Below are 16,689 nucleotides of genomic sequence, written 5' to 3'. Positions count from 1 at the left end.
TCTGCCTGGGGGCTGTTGTGTGACTCAGTTTTTATAAAGTCTTTGGAGGTCTTGAGTAAAAGATCTACATAGCTTCTAATCTTCATTATCATCAATTCTCTCTCTATAGCATCCCTCAAATCCATCTCCCTTCTCTTCCCTGTCTTTGTTACTACCATAGCTCAGGCCTTCATCACTTTGACTATTGTAACAACCTGCCAACGTGTCTTCTTGTTTTGAGTCTCTTTCTCCCCTAATTCCAAAGTGACCTTAAAGCACAGATCTCATCAGGCTATGCCTTTCCCAGGAAACGTTCAGTAGAGGATGGCTTTTTGAACAGAGGCAGGCCAGCTCCCACACTACTCCAGCAAATACCTAAAATAGCATCAGACCAAAAGATGATAAAGAAATCCAATAAGAAACTACAGTAAATGACTTTATACACTCTTATACTGCATTAAAAAAAACAACAAAAAACTACCACCACCAATAACCATCAGCTAGAAGCCCATAGGCAATAGGAAAAGCAGATGGCAAGAAATGCCAACACCAATATAGGTAAACAAGAAAGATGCCCAGAAGGACTAGAGACAGGCCAGACATACCTGTAGCCTTCAAGGTTCTATATCCAGAGGCAGCAAGTGTGTGGGGCTCCTACTAGAAAACCTTGAGAAATCCATAGCATAGGCAATGAAAGTGATCAGGAGTGACTGAACAATTTACATGCTAAGACTTTACATGCTAAGACTGGGTCACCATAGGCCTATTGTTGGGTCTCTCCTACTGTGTCCTGAAATGCCATCGAGGACCTCAAAGATCAAATCATCTTAACCTCAAAGACAGGGTAGGATAAAGGGTGGGTAAAACCTATCAGTATTTTTAGTGTAGACATATCCCAAGAGGAGGTCAATACTTAAACCTGGTAACCTACCCTAAGACAGATCAGGGCCTAACATTCCACCCAAAAGCACAGCAGAGGGTGGAGCCTTGTCTTGGAACAAAGCCATAATTCAAGAAATAAAACTGAGGATATGATTAAATAGAAGATACCAACTATTATAAAGGATTGTTATAGATAGAGATACCCCAAAACTAAAGCTCAACGAAGAGAATACTTTCACCACTGAGCAGAGATTTAGAGGGAAAGTGGATTTTTCACAAAGACTCCATAAATAACCAAGAATAAATGAAGCAAGAGTGAAAAAAAATGAAATAAAAGTTCCAGAGGAAAGAATTGGAAGACGAATAAATACTTTACAACAAATGGTGATAAACCTTACCCAAGTAACCTACTCTCTGAAAATTAGAACAGACTAAAAAGAATCAGTATCTCCATGAGACTACAAGATTTTAAAAAATAGAGGAAAATAAAAAATATTCTGTAATCAAAAAACAACTTAACTAGAAAACATGTCAAGGAGAGAGAATTTAAGAATGATTGAACTCCCTGAAAATAATAATAAAATGTATAAACACTATATTTCAAGAAATTATAAATGAAAACTCAGATCAGCTTCTCAGAAAATACAAGAAATCTGCTGAGCACTTCCATAAAGAAACCCCAAAAAGGAAAGTCCCAGTAATGTTATAGCCAAATCCACAACTTCAATATTAACTGAACAAACAAAAGCAAACAAAATGCTGCAAGCATCCAGAAAGGAAGAATTCCTTGGGAGGAACTAGTCTGAATCTCACAAGGCCAGGCAGGTTCCAATATAAATGAGAGGAGAGCTAAGAACACAATATTCCAAAAGGCAAAATATATAGGATTGCAACCAATAATAACTTAATCCTGCAAAGCCAAGTATAATCCTACAAGGGGAAAAATGGATCTTTAATGGACTAGATGGTGTTCAAGCATTATTGATGGAAAGGCCATGGCTGAGTGATGTTGAGTGAGATACTTTAACCTGCATCAGTCTCTGCCTCTGTAGTAGAAGGAAGTTTGATGAGGTGGCTTCTGAGGACCCTTTTGGCTCAAGGTTACACAGCTAGTAAAGGCAGGGATGGGATACAAACCCAAATCCTCTGATCCCATATCCAGCGTGCTTTCTATTGCACCAAATTGATTTCCTCTCCCAACACTAATAAAATCTTTCTTAAAGGGAAGTTTTCTTGAGAATAATGAAACTAGCTTTACTGTTGGGTAGAGAGAGATAGAGAGAGAAGCCTTAGGAAGGTGTTTATGTCAAAAACATAGATAACAGAATTCCTTCTCTGTCAGTTGTTTGATTGTATGTAGTCCTTCTCTGAGTTTCTTAGAATTTTCTTTTCTCTTTATAGTTCCAGGTGACTGAATTCCTCATTCTTTGGCCATCCCTAAAATATATGCCTTTAGAGGCAGATGGTGGTACAGTGGATAGAGCACTGGGCTTGGATTTAGGAAGACCAGTTAAATTCTAGTCTCAGACACTTAATAGCTTGTGTGACCCTGAGGTTTGCCTCAATTTCTTCAAATATAAAACGGGCATAGCACCTACCTGCCAGGGTTATTGTGAGCATCAAATGAAATGATATTTGTAAAGCACTTGGCATAGTACCTGTCACTAGCAGGAATGTAATAAATGCTGTTTTCTTCTATTCCTGGTCCCCTGGTGAGGCACTAACTGGTTAGATAGCAGGTCTCTGTTACACAACATCTTTTTTGTAATTCATTATTTTTCCCCATTCTGCTCTGCCCATCTTCAAGCAAACACACACCATCTTGATAACCAGGTTCCCCTTTATTTGATATTCAATAGAACCAAAAGTCATTCTGTCACTCCTGGAGGGGATAGTGACATCTTTTGTTTCTCTGGTATCAATTGTTAGACTCTTTAACATTCAGGTACTTGCAATGGATGTAGAAGAAGGAAAATACAGTCATTAAATATTCTATTCCTTCAGCCACAAACATACTTTTGAAGCACCTCCCATTTCTGCCAATTAGTGGTCAGATGAATTGAACTCCAAATCTGTGAGCGACTTTCTTTAGTCAGAAACTGACCCCTTGCCCACTAGGCAAGGCATGTTGAATTTTGCAGTTGGGATTTTCTAGAAAGTCCAATTCAATTTAGCCAATCATTTATGATGCTCTTGCTTTGTGTCTCGAATCATGCTAGGCTCTGGCAATACCCTTTATACTTACCCCAGTAGTTTTTAGGAAGATAGCCTTTCCTCTAAATTCCATTCCATTTCCAATCAATCAATCAAAACACATTTATTAGGTGTGCCAAGGGGGCAGTTAGATGGCATAGTGGGTAAGAGGGCTGGACCTGGAGTCAGGAGGACTCCTCTTCCTGAGTTCAAATCTAGCCTCAGATACTTACTAGCTGTGCAACCCTGGACAAGTCACTTAACTCTCCTTACCTCAGCTTCCTTGTCTATAAAATGAGCTAGAAAAGGAAATGGTAAACCACTCCATTATCTTTGCCAAGAAAACCCCAAATGGGGTCACGAAGAGTTGGACATGACTGAAAAAATGACTGAACAAGAAAATGTTCCAAGGACTGTGTTAAACTTTGGAGATACAAAGATAAACCAGACCCTGTCCTCAAAGAGCTTAACATTCATTTGAGAAGATGGGCACTATCTACCATCTATCTATCTATCTATCTATCTATCTATCTATCTATCTATCTATCTATCTATCTATCTATCTATATTTATAAAGTCATTTCAGGGGGCTAAATTTGGTTGGTTTCCATATTGGAGTCCTACTGTTGTATCTTACCATATCACAGAAATCATTCCAGGTTCACAAAGGCTATCCCTATACAGAGTACGTACTACAATAGCTAATTGCAATAAAAAGGCTTATATTAAGCTATAAGTTAGTCAATCAGCAAGAACTTATTACACTCTTACATCCCCAGGCACTCTGCTAGGCTCTGGGGACCTAAGGACAAAAGTAGAACCAGTCCTTGCCCTCAAGGAATTTATAGTCTAACCCTGGGAGATGTGAACTTATAGGTATATATAAGATAGATGCAAGGTGATTTAGGTGGGTGTGAAGGGGAAGCAACAGTAGCTCCAGGGTTCAAGAAAGACTTGTGCAGAACATAGTATTTGAGCAAAGATTTTAAGGAAATAAATGACTATCAGAGGTGGAACTGAAGTGAGAACACACACCCACAGGTAGGGAACACCCAGTGTGAAGACACATAGATGAAAGATGGAGCCTCACATGTGAAAACAGAAAGACCAGTTTGACTGGACCACAGAGTATATAATAAGGTTGGAAAGGTGGTTTGGGGGTAGGTTCTGAAGTGAAAAAACCCAAAGATGAACTGAATATCCAGGAAAGAGAGGGTAATCAATAGTGCCAAATGCGTCAGAGAAGGCAAGGAAGATGATGACTGAGAAGAGGATATTCGATTTGGCAATTCAGAGACCATTGGTAAATGAGAGAACAGTTCCAGTTAAGACTATATAGGTCTGTCATTCATTGACTGGTCTAGTCAAGTTCAGAGACACTCATACCATAATGATGAGAGAGCAAGAGACAGTTTCTTAAGGCCATAGTAACCCTCAAAGATTTTCTGCATAGCTGTGGAGAGGTATAATCCTAGTCATATTAATTGGGATTTTCTTTTCCTAAAACTCAATCATTCAACAAACTTTTATTAAATGCTTGCTGTGCACCAGCCACTGGGGATAAAGAGACACTCCAAGCCCTTTTATAAGTCAGGGACTAGAGTGAGGAAAGTAAATATTTTTGTTCCAATCTGCAAATGAGGACCATGACATCAAGATGATGTCATGACTTGCACTAAATTGGATTTTTAAGTAAGAGAGGGCTGTGCAAGGTCACCAACCTCACTCTCTCCTACAGAGCCATGTATATATGACTGGAGATGGCCCAGAACGTTTAAGGCAATTGGGGTAAAGTGACTTGCCCAGGGTCACAAAGCTATTAAGTGTCTGAAGATTTGAACTCAGGTACTCCTGACTTCAGGGTCAGTGCTCTATCCACTGATCTATGATCTCATGAATATGTTGTCCATGTGAGTTCCAGTCAGCCCATTTTCTAACCACTGGGCTCTAAAGCAAGAGAAAAAGAACAAACTCAGACTCTGAATTATGTGCCTCCTAATTTGGTCTGAGAAATAGCATTTTTTCCCTTCCCCTCCTCTATTATATGTTCATTCCATCTATCAAACTCTTTAAGAAGTGACTGTTTCATATAATTAATATCAACCATTAAACTACAACATTGAAGGAGCAATTGCCTAATTCTGAGGAAAATTAAAATTTATCACCAGCACATGAGATAAAATGAATACTAAGGAGAAGGATGGAACACCGTACAGAAGATAAATAGAAAACCAAGAGGAATATTGACTTGAGCCTTCTCCAGCGCAGGGTAATTTGGCTTCTAAAGTGAGTTAGATCATAATAAATTAAATTTAGATTTTTGCACATCAGTTAAATAACTCCCCAGACAGAATTCTAGGGAGAAGAAGAGGTGATAATACATGGTGGAAATATTAAAATGAAGATCTTATCTAATAATCCATAATTTATGTGCTGTCCCTGAAAGAGTGAAGAGGATTTTCTAGCTCAGATACAAAGTCCTTTCACTGTCACTGGCCTGGCATGAGCAATAGGTTTGTTTGCTTTCCTCTTATACTTTATCTATAAAGGGAGGTTAGCTCCACTAAGCTCAACATTTCTTCTTGTGTGGGCTTTCTTTAGTTGGCAGATAGATCTTAAGTTGCCATACTTACGGGGATGAGGAATTGTGGGACACCATCACCACTCATATTTACTATCAGTGTAGCCTTGGGCAAGTCATTACATTTCTCTGGGTCCCAGCTCTGTTGTCTGTAAAACAAGGGTGTTGGATCAGATAACCTATAAGGTGGCTTCCAAATCTAAATCTATGATGCCTCCTTTCAACCTCCCAAAATTCTGGAGGCCTATAATTATTCCAGTTGACCACTGACTTTGTGGGTTGCTGAGTGAGGTAGAGGAAATCCTTTTTGGGGAATGATTTCAATTAGATATCATGTGTGATCCCTTCCAACTCAGATAGGTTGTGATTCCGTAACTTTCTGTTCTAACAATGGAGACAATGAGCTTTAAGCTATGCCCCTCAGAGCATTAGGAGCACCACTGAAAATCAGTTGGGTCCATCATGAATTTCTCCCATTGTTTAAAGTATTGCTTAGAAAGTTGCATAGAAGCTTTGTGATTGGTTCCTGGGCACAGGTTGAGACTCACAAACATCACTTATATCCTATATATCATAGGACCCTAACATATAACAGAACATCATTTTTACACTAATTTAGATATGCCATGGAACAAATCCTTTCTCATGGAGAAGAAGCATTCTGATATAATAAAAGAATACTGAAGTTAGAAAACTGGGTCCAAGTTTGGGTTTGTCCACTAGCTGTGTGACCTTGGGCAAGTCACTTAACTTCTGAACCTATTTGTTTTCCTCATCTGTAAATGGGATGATGATACCACTTGTACTACCAATTTTCAGAGTTGTAAGGGTCAATCGTATAATGCTAGGTGAATATTAGTGATCCTTATTGGTTCCAGGAATCATAAAAATGTTAATGCTGGAAAAGACATGACAACTCATCTAGTCATGACCCTTTGGAAGATAAAGAAACAGACTTAGAGAGGCATAGCCACTGGGGTAAGATTACAGAGCTTGTTGATGATGAAGACAGGGCAGAATCTAGATCTTCTGACTCTTCTAGGGGTCATTTTCATTTTCTTTCCTTCAGTCCTATTGAACGAAATCTGATCAGAAAATAAACTGAATATCATTTGGAGCAATGGCTTGGGGATAATTAGGATTGAATAAGAAACCAAGTGATGGTAAGGTTTTTTAAGGAAACTCCTTATAAATAAACTCCTCTGGCTTTTAAAGCCCTTCACAATCTGGCCTGCACCAACCTTATTATACGTCATATATTACTCTTCTTCCTAAACACTATGATCAAGAGGACAGCTAGGTGGCACAGTGGGTAAAGGACTGGCCCTGGACTCAGGAGTACCTGAGTTCAAATCTGACCTCAGACATTTGACACTTACTAGCTGTGTGACCCTGGGCAAATTATTTAACCTTCATTGCCCTGCAAAAAAAAAAAAAAAACACCCCAAAACCAAAAACAAACAAACAAACGAAACCCTCTATGGTCAAGTCAAATTAGCCTTCATGCTGTTCCTTACCCAGACATACTACTCTATATCTTGTCTCTGTATTGGAACACACCAGTGCTTGGAATGCCCTCCCTCTCAACCTCTTTTTAGAAACCTTTTCTTCCCTCCAAATTTAACTTAAGCTCCACTTTTCTTGATCCCCTGACTTCCAGATCTCCCCTTTCCCACCTTGTATTCACTTTGTATTTATTGTCCACTATGTACTTGTTGACCCCCCCCTCCCTTGATAAATTGTAAGTTTCTTGAGGGCAGGGATAGGTACTTAACGGATGATGACTGATTGATTTTGATCTATTTTCAACAAGCTTCAAACTTTTGTGGATTCATATTTGGTTTTGATTTCTTACCCCTATAGGAAAAAAGGAGAGTAAATGACTATATTTCAAGGAAGACATTAGAAAGGTTTTTGGACAGTACATTTTTAAAGAGAGTTCTCAAGAACTAGGAGGAAAGAACTTGGAAGCATACTCTCAAATTTTCTTTAACATATGAAAAGGAAAAACAGGGGCAATTTATAGTCAGGTCATTGAATTGCAAGATTTGCTCATGGGTGCCAGTTCCCCATCATGGAGAATGGAAAAAACACTGGTGGCATGTGTGTGTGTGTGGGGGGGTGGTGATGGTGGTGAATGACTGTGGCCACTTAATCTCTCTGAACCTCAGTTGCCTCATCTGCAAAACAGTCAGTAATTCTTGCAGAAGTAACATCAGAGGACTGTGTTGAGGAGAGCTCTGCTCTGTAAGTGTGAACTGTTATTAGGATTTAGAAGTACAGTATTCAGCACAGGTAGAGTGAATAGGAAGACTTTGAAGTGAGCTCCTAATTTAGCACTGAAAGCCAATAGATAAGACTGCTTGCCCTCCAGAGCCCTGAGCAGATTCTAGAGAAAATCCATTCTCTGGGTGAGGAGAGAGGGAGACAGGCTTTTATTCCTTCCCTTCAATATTCTCCCCTCTTGATCCAGGGCTATTCCTGGTTCTCTGGCAGGGCCCTGCACTAAGGTGTAATGAAGACAGAGCAGTGAGCCAAAGTGGGAGGTCTTGTGGGGTGCAGCAGGCAGTGGGGGTGGAAGAGTGTGATGGCATTTCAATATCATTCTAAAAATGCATATTTTGAATGCCAGAAAAATTCCCCTCTCCATGGTACCAAAGTATTAATTTTGTAATAAGTCAAGTTCCATATGTTACAGTGAAGACTCCAAGCCTCAGGCGGCTGCGTGGTAATAATACACAAGGACTATTGGAGTTTTTCAGATAAGGAGGGGGGCTGCCATTTTCAAAACTTGCCCCGGGTGAACAAAAATCTTTGCTTTCCCCTGCCATTCCTTATCCAGCAGCTCTCTTGGCCGTGGAGTCAGAACCACAGGTCTCATCCCTGAATGATGGGGGTGTTTCACTAATGGGACCTGGGAGTAGAAGAGAATTCTGTGTGTGTGTGTGTGTGTGTGTGTGTGTGTGTATGTTTACCTCCCTCCCACTGCCCCTCTTTTCTCTGTCTCTCTCTGTCTCTGTCTCTCTCTGTCTCTGTCTCTGTCTCTGTCTCTGTCTCTGTCTCTCTGTCTCTCTCTCTCTTTCTGTCTCTCTATATCTTCCCCTCCCCCATTAATGGAAGAGAACCTTTTAACTTTCAGGGCCCACTTTCTCAGCTGTGCGTCTTTATTCTTTGTGGGAAACAGAAGATGGGAACTTCTTTGAGTTTCAGCACAGACACTTTCTCCAATTAAAGATGCTTGACTGTGCTAGCTGGGAAAAATTTCTTGGGGAAGGTCTTCCAAGCCCTCAGTACCAGGAGCTTCCTTCAGGGCCCCAGTGCAACAGAGCCAAAAGGGGCTTTGTGTAAGTGATGATTGGGGGCAATATTTTGCCTCCTCATGTTTTCTCCGTTGGCCTGTTTCTACAATTTCTCTTGCCAACATTCTTGCTGCTGCTGAGAGCTTTCTTGGGGTTTTGAATCTCAGCTGAGTTCGAGATGCCTCCAGTGCTGCCTCTGAGGAAACAGATTCTGTGGGGGTGGGAGTGGGGAGGGGTTGGCCTCATTATCCCTGAAGTTGAAAACACCAAGCTGTCTTTGTTGGCTTCCTACAAGGAGTAGGGATACAGGGCTCTTGAGAGTTCAGGCCAAGTCAAGGGGCCATTCAGATAAGGGTGCTCTCTTCTTTCATCCTCAGGCAGTTAGGTGGTATAGCAGAGACTGGACTTGGAGTTAGGAAGACCCGAGTTCAAATCGAGCCTTACACAGTTACCAGCTGTGCAACCCTATGCAACTCTGTCAGCCTCAGTTTCCTCAGATGTAAAATAAGAGTAATCCCAGTGTTGTGAGGATTAAATGAGATATTTTTAATGCCTAATAAATACTTGTTTCTTTCATTCCTCTTCACATTGCTGAGTATGTCTGCCTTGCTGTCCAACTTGTGGTGCCTCTTGAGCCGTCCATGGATTATAGACATAGCTCAGACAACAACCTCTTTGAATTGCTTATCTATGCATATGGGCAAGGTGTCAGTAACCTAGAGTCTTTCAGAATTGCCTAGGCACTTTGAGCAGTTAAATGACTTGCCCAGAGTTTGCAGAGCTAGCATGTGTAAGAGGCAGTTTTGGAACCCAGATCTTCCTGGCATCAGGACCAACTTTCTATCCACTATAGCATGCTGCCCCTCTCCCATATAACACTGCCCTGACCAATATGAATTCACAATAACCTTGCTCAAATCCATCATAACCCAAATCCCAGCAACACAGTTGCAAAATCCTACTGCAATGTTATTTAACCTACCATATACATTTAGACATGATTCCCATGTGACTAATTTCTCCTTATGATGCTGTTTTCCCTAATGCTATATTTTCAGGTGTTCACTTAAAATTAGGCTGGATATTCCTAAAATGGGAAATCATTCAGAACAGTACATATATTCTTCCTGGAGACAGAATGATTGTGACAGTCCTGAAATTTAAAAAAACAAAACAACAAAAACAATAACAAAAAATCCCTGATATTAACGAATGGACAATTCCCTTCCTCTCTAATGCCCACAGCTTCATCATGCACAGAATGTCGGGGTGGACTAGGTGATATCTGAGGTTTCTTCCAGACTTAAAGTTTTGTGTTTCTATGATTCTGACTAGTGGTGATAGCTTTAGGAATTGAGACCCATCTCCTCCATGCAGCCCAGCACAATGACAGAGCAGCCCCCAGGAAGTACCACATCCCTTCCCTGCCCTCCATCCACCCACATTCTCCCCTTCTCCAAGCCTATTAATACAACAGTTCTATCATCCGACATTAATAAAATCCATTTTTGGATAAAAATCACTGGTTTCAAAAGTCTCATTTTGTGCTATTAGCAGGAAAACCCAGGTTCCCAAAGGAGTTAACAAAGAAGGAGAGATCAATTATTAGATAAGGTCACAACTTTCTTTAGGCCTGAAATGAATGAACAAGTTGGAATCTGTCTCCCTTGTTACCCATCACCTGTGGTTGTCTGGAGTGGCTAGACAGCTGTCAGGGTCCCATCTTTCTTGTGGTTTCACCTTGTTTAGGTCCTTGAGATGTGGCAACTATACCCCAACCATAGTCCCATTCATTGATGAGACGGAGCACACTCCTTTTCAATTATAAGGTCATACATAGATTTAGAGCTGGAAAGGATTCTTAGTCTAACCCTCTCCTTTCATATAGGAGGAAACTGACACCCTGGGAGAACTGGTATCTTGTCCGAGGTCGGGCAGGTAGAACCAGCAATCAAACAAACCTAGGCCCCCTGACTTCAAAGCCAGCATTCTTTCCACTGTGCTACCCTGTACCAGCTTCTCTCAGTTCCCTCTTGGGATGCAGGTAGCTGCAGATAAATCCAGTAGTATTATAAAGGATTTAAGTTAGTCAACAAGCATTTATTGGGGACTATGATGCTGAGTGCTGTGGATTCAAAGTGAGTCCAAAACACAGTCCCTACCCTGAAAGAGCTCACAACATGCAAAAAAATGTACATGCACATATAAAGGCATGTTCATATAGTGGAATGTGTGTGGAATTAATATGTGAATGAGAGCCCTATTATCTATAATGATAATTGGAAGTAATTTGGTAGTACAGTGGATAGAGTGATGGGTCTAGAGTCAGGAAGTCCTGAGTTCAAATCCAGAGTTTTACTAGCATGTTACTATAGGCAAGTAATTTAACCTCTGTCTAACAGCATTTCCTTAGCTGTAAATTGAGGATGATCATTTCATTTACTTCACAAGACTAAAATGAAGATCAAAGGAAATAGTATTTGGGAAGTACTTCATACACTAATAATAATAATAATAATAAGCAGTAATAACATTTAATAATAAGAAGAAGCACCTTTCTCTACCCTATAATGATGTCAAACCCCTCTTGTTTTTGGATGTGACCTGATCATCAATTAGTGGCCCAAGGATTAGGCTTCCTTTTCAGGATGTTAATTTTCTTGGTGGTTGTAATGTTGCCCAAAGGTTCAGGGCCCTTTTATAATCTTCCATTATCTAAAAGAGACCATTTATAGCCTAGGGATAGCTTTCCTAAGCCAGGAGTAAGAGTGTGAATGGGAGGGAATTTGACTACACTGAGATTAATTGGAAAAATTCCCTTGACTGGGTCGATGACTGAGGCGAAGAGGCCAAGAATTGAGGAAAGTGTAGCTAACAAGTCAGTAACCTCAGCTGACCCTGACTTGAAGACTTAGAATAAAAAACTGCAGTCATGGCTTGTATAGGTTTACCATGCCTGTTATGAATTATCCACCCCTATATTTCTTTCTTTCTTTTTTTTTTTTTGCAGGGCAATGGGGGTTAAGTGACTTGCCCAGGGTCACACAACTAGTAAATGTCAAGTGTCTGAGGCTGGATTTGAACTCGGGTAGTCCTGAATCCAGGGCCGGTGCTTTATCCACTGCGCTACCTAGCCGCCCCCCCCCACCCCTATATTTCTACCCATTTTCCTCTACCCCTGTCGGTTCCCTAGACCAGGAACAAATTCTTGAGTTGGTGGGTGGAAAAGATATTTTAGAGACCTCTATTCATGGAAGGTTTGCATATGACTGCCTTTGCTTTCCATCACCGCCTGCTCTTCTGTGCTTCCAAGGATAGGCTAGGGATGGCTAAGAGGGACAAGTGTGCATTCCACCTGGGACCGTACAGTCTTCAGACCTGCCTGACCCTGTGAGCCATTAGATGTTTCTCCTGAGCTTGGGTGACTAGGGATAGGCAAGGAGGGTGAGTGAGGAAGAAGCCAGGGGGAAACTGAACAGTTCTCACCAAGTGCATATTCATGTCACACAGGCCTTGGATAGTGATTGGGGTGACTTGTGGGACGAGTTTGAGGAGCGGCGGTACCTGAGTGCTAAGAAGTGGCAAGTCGGCCAGGATCCCTATAAGCTGTACTCCTTCAACCAGCGGGAGAGCGATCGGATCCCCAGTAACCGGGCTATCCGGGACACCCGCCCTGACAGGTATTTCCTCCTTCTCCATCTTTTCTGCTCCCTCTGGCGCATCTGATCATTGCAGAGAGGTGACAAATTGAATCAGCCAGTCACTGGCTCGGTAACTTTGGGGAAGGCATCCGACCTCTCACAATTTCAATTTCTTCATCTGTAAAATGGCACTGATCATAATCCCAGCCCTGCCAATCCTACGGGATAACTTTGATGAAAAGGGTTTTGTGAACATTTTAGATGGCATTCTAAATGCTTTATAAATGGTAACTATTATCATTTTACAGATTAGAAAACTATATCTCAGATGAAATAACTTAACCAACATATATAGTGATTTAACAACACAACTGAGACTATAACCTAAGTGTTCTGAAACCCAGTTCAGTGCTCTTTCCGATATATTATCAAAGGTATATTTTCCATTTTCCCTGACTGCTTTCACTGTAGTTTAAGCCCTCATTACTTCTTTCATGCTTAGACCATTAAAATAGTTTCCTAACTCATCCTTCTTGCCTTTAGTCTATTCCCAGTCCAATTGATCCTGTATACCGTTGGTAGATTTGTTTTCCTAAACCACAACACTGATTATGTCACTCCCTGATCCAAATCCTACCATATCTCCCCATTAGCTACTAAACAAACACCAAACTGCTCTTCAAGACCCTTCACCATGTGGCACCTACTCACTTTTTTTTTTTTTTTTTTTTTTTTAGTGAGGCAATTGGGGTTGTGACTTGCCTAGGGTCACACAGCTAGTAAGTGTTAAGTGTCTGAGGCCGGATTTGAACTCAGGTATTCCTGACTCCAGGGCCGGTGCTCTATCCACTGCGCCATCTAGCTGCCCACCTACTCACTTTCAAGTATCATTTCTTACTATTTTCCTACGCAAACCCTTGGGCTCCTTCAGAAAGATCTGTCTCACATCTTGTTGGTTTCCTTGGCTGGCCATTGATGTCAGTTCCACTGGCCTGTTACTCAGTCCTTTCTTTAATTTAGTGGGGCAGATACCTAAATTAGTGCCGAAAGAAAGAGGCATCATACAGTAGTGTCAAGGATGCTAGCCCAGTTGTCTGAAGCCCTAGCCTTGTCTCTACCAGTGTGACTCAATATCTTTATCTATAAAGTAAAGGACTTAATAGAATCCTAGAATTTTGAAATGAAAAGGGCCTTTGGGGTGCCAAAGAGTCTAATTCCTTCATTTTATAGATGAAAATACTGAGACCCATGATAGTGCAATGATCTACCTGAGATCACATAACTAATTTAGTGCTAGAGGTGGGTCTAGAATTCATTTCCTCTGAATCCCAGTCTAGTCTTTCATTTCCCCCTTTTTTCTATTCAAAGGGTTGAATCTATTGAAAGAAGATAAGGTTCTTAATTAGAACTTCAGACCCCTAAAAGTACACAAAAGGAAAAGGCATTGCACCCTCATATGAGGCAGTAGCCATTGCTCTGAGGAGAGCCAAGATCACTTACATTCTCTTGGCAATCCTGATGACAGGCCTGAATCATGGGATCTGATCTTAGTGGAGGAAGATATAAGTGCTCCAATCAACACATGGGACCAGTCAGCTAACAAATGTTTATTGAGTGCCAACCATGTACAAGGTTACTATAAGGACTACTTTTAGAAAATAGATCTGTAACTTAATTGTTGTATATGAGTATGCTCCCCTCCAGCTTCTCCCAGAGTCTATACATCATAAGAGCCTTGCTGGTCCCAGAGGTTAGTGTCATCTGGCCAGCGGCCTGAACCCATGAAAGGATGCTGACCATCAAACTACATTTTCTAATCATAATAATAACAATTTTTTTCTTGAGTTTGTGATTTCATTGACATAGGAAACTGCATTAGTATAGGAATTTTTCACTGGGAATTTCCTATACTAATGAAATAATAAGACTGTTAAAAGGGGGTTATTATTATCACTATTATTAATTACTCTAATTATGTATTATCATATAATTACAATTATAATAAGTAATAGCAATAATGATTATATTGTAATGACAATGATAACTTTAACAATAGTAATGGTTTATTATTGGTTATTAATAAAACGGCTTATATTGATTTAATATTGTATGGTTACAAAGTCCTTTCTCATTTGGTCCTCATACTAATCTTGTGAAGTAGAGAGGGGAGGGAGGTAGGGCAGTTAAGGGGCACAGTGGATAGATTGTCAGTCCTGGAGCCAGGAAAACTCATCTAAATGAGTTCAAATCCAGCCTCAGACACTTACTAGTTGTGTGACCCTAGTCAAGTCACTTAACCCTGTTTTCTTCACTTTATTCATCTGTAAGATGAGTTGGAAAAGGAAATGGCAAACCATTCCAGTATCCCTGCCAAGAAAACACCAAATAGGGTCACAAAGTGTAGGACACAACTGAAAATGACTGAACAGCAAGAGAGAGTAGGTAATATATTCAATTAACATATGATAATGAGATACAAAATGGCTCAAAAGATATTGTCCTGCCTATCCACACAGGAAAACCATATTGCTCGAATAGACTGTTGGGTTAGTTCATCCATGCACACAGAAAGGCATCACAGATGAATGAGTAGCTAGCCCCAGAATATGAAGAAGAATCACAGAATCTGAAAGTCTGAAGGGAAATCAGTGGTTATCTAAGTCAAAACAAATCTGAAAGGAGTCCCCACTATAATAGAGCTGATCTGGTTCTAGCCTGAAGACCTCCAGTTGGGAAGAAACATGTGGGAAGCTGCATAGTACTTTCAGTCATACCAGATTCCTCACAACCCCACACCCACCCACACCCACCCACACACACACACACCCACCCACCCACACACACACACACACACACACACACGCACACACACACACACGCACACCAATCACCAATCACCAATCCACTTCTACTAATGCTCTGTGGCAACAAATCATGGAACAGAGCCACCTCAGAAGAGTCAAATTTTAGCTGATTCAAAGATCATTAGAAAGGCATACTAAAAATAATAAAATACTTTTATTATTAAAAAAAAGAAAGAAAGAAAGGCACACTATCCTGGGCTAGCCCTAACTCAGGGCAGTGTGATTCAGACTCAATATTAGAATACAATGAAACCCTCCTGGGCCCTGAAATGCAATCAGAATGATTTTATTTCCAACAAAGTATTAAAAAGATGTAAGTACAAAAAACCAGACATTATTCCCCTCTACCTCCACCTTCCCTAGGGCAGGAATATTAGGTCATAATGACATTCCACAGAGCAATGGGAACTACCAAACTTTTGAAAAACCATAAGGCAGGCTTCCTTCCCCCCTAATCCTCTGGAATAACCAAATTCTTAAAATAGCTTTTTTGCCACCTTTAAAAGAAACCTTACTGGGGCCACTAGGTGGTGCAGTGGATAGAACACCGGCCCTGGATTCAGGAGGACCTGAGTTCAAATCTGGCCTCAGATACTTGACACTTACTAGCTGTGTGACCCTGGGCAAGTCACTTAACCCTAATTACCATACACACACACAAATCAAACAAACAAACAAAAAACCCTTACTAACCTACATAAAATAAATGTTATTCCTCTCACAACAGATCACATCCTACCCCTTGTTGGTAAGGTTCCCCAAATCTTCTTGTGACTCTTTACCCCTCAAAAAATCCTAAAACATTTCCGACCCTAGGAAGAATACTAATATAAGCAGCACATAAGGAGAAGCCCAATATAAATAATAGAGAGAAACAAATATATATATCTTTAAAAAGTCCATTGGGTGGGGAGAATGAGTTCAAAAGAGATCTCTCAGTATAAACCAATAATGATGAACAAGAACAACACCAGAAATCTATAATGCCTCTTTTAGCATAGTCACCAGTCCCCATTATGTGACAGGGTCACCTGTAGCTAAGTAGTTAAGAGGTCACAAGCCTGTTGCATACCATTACTCCTGGTATCTATGTAGATACTGAGATTTACACTGCAGTGCCACCAGTTTAATGTTTCCTGGCCCACCAGACAACAATCCCCACCTCTACCCCTGGTATCCCCATCAGGTAGATGACACAAACCCCTTGCTCCTTTAAGACCTTCTCTAGTGGGGGGGAGGGTTGCCCTTCT

At 40.7% G+C, this 16,689-nt stretch overlaps 1 protein-coding gene across 1 annotated transcript in view; it reads left to right on the top strand.

The window, feature by feature from the left end:
- The window catches only part of GALNT14 (polypeptide N-acetylgalactosaminyltransferase 14), a 339,215-nt gene that overhangs the window by 162,365 nt on the left and 160,161 nt on the right, over positions 1-16,689 (top strand). The window contains 1 exon segment of the mRNA XM_043985329.1: positions 12,445-12,614. Coding sequence (XP_043841264.1) covers positions 12,445-12,614 — 170 coding nt within the window.

This window comes from Dromiciops gliroides, chromosome 2 (assembly GCF_019393635.1).
Source record: "Dromiciops gliroides isolate mDroGli1 chromosome 2, mDroGli1.pri, whole genome shotgun sequence".
Taxonomy (NCBI): domain Eukaryota; kingdom Metazoa; phylum Chordata; class Mammalia; order Microbiotheria; family Microbiotheriidae; genus Dromiciops; species Dromiciops gliroides.
This window is presented reverse-complemented; position numbering and strand designations above follow the sequence as displayed.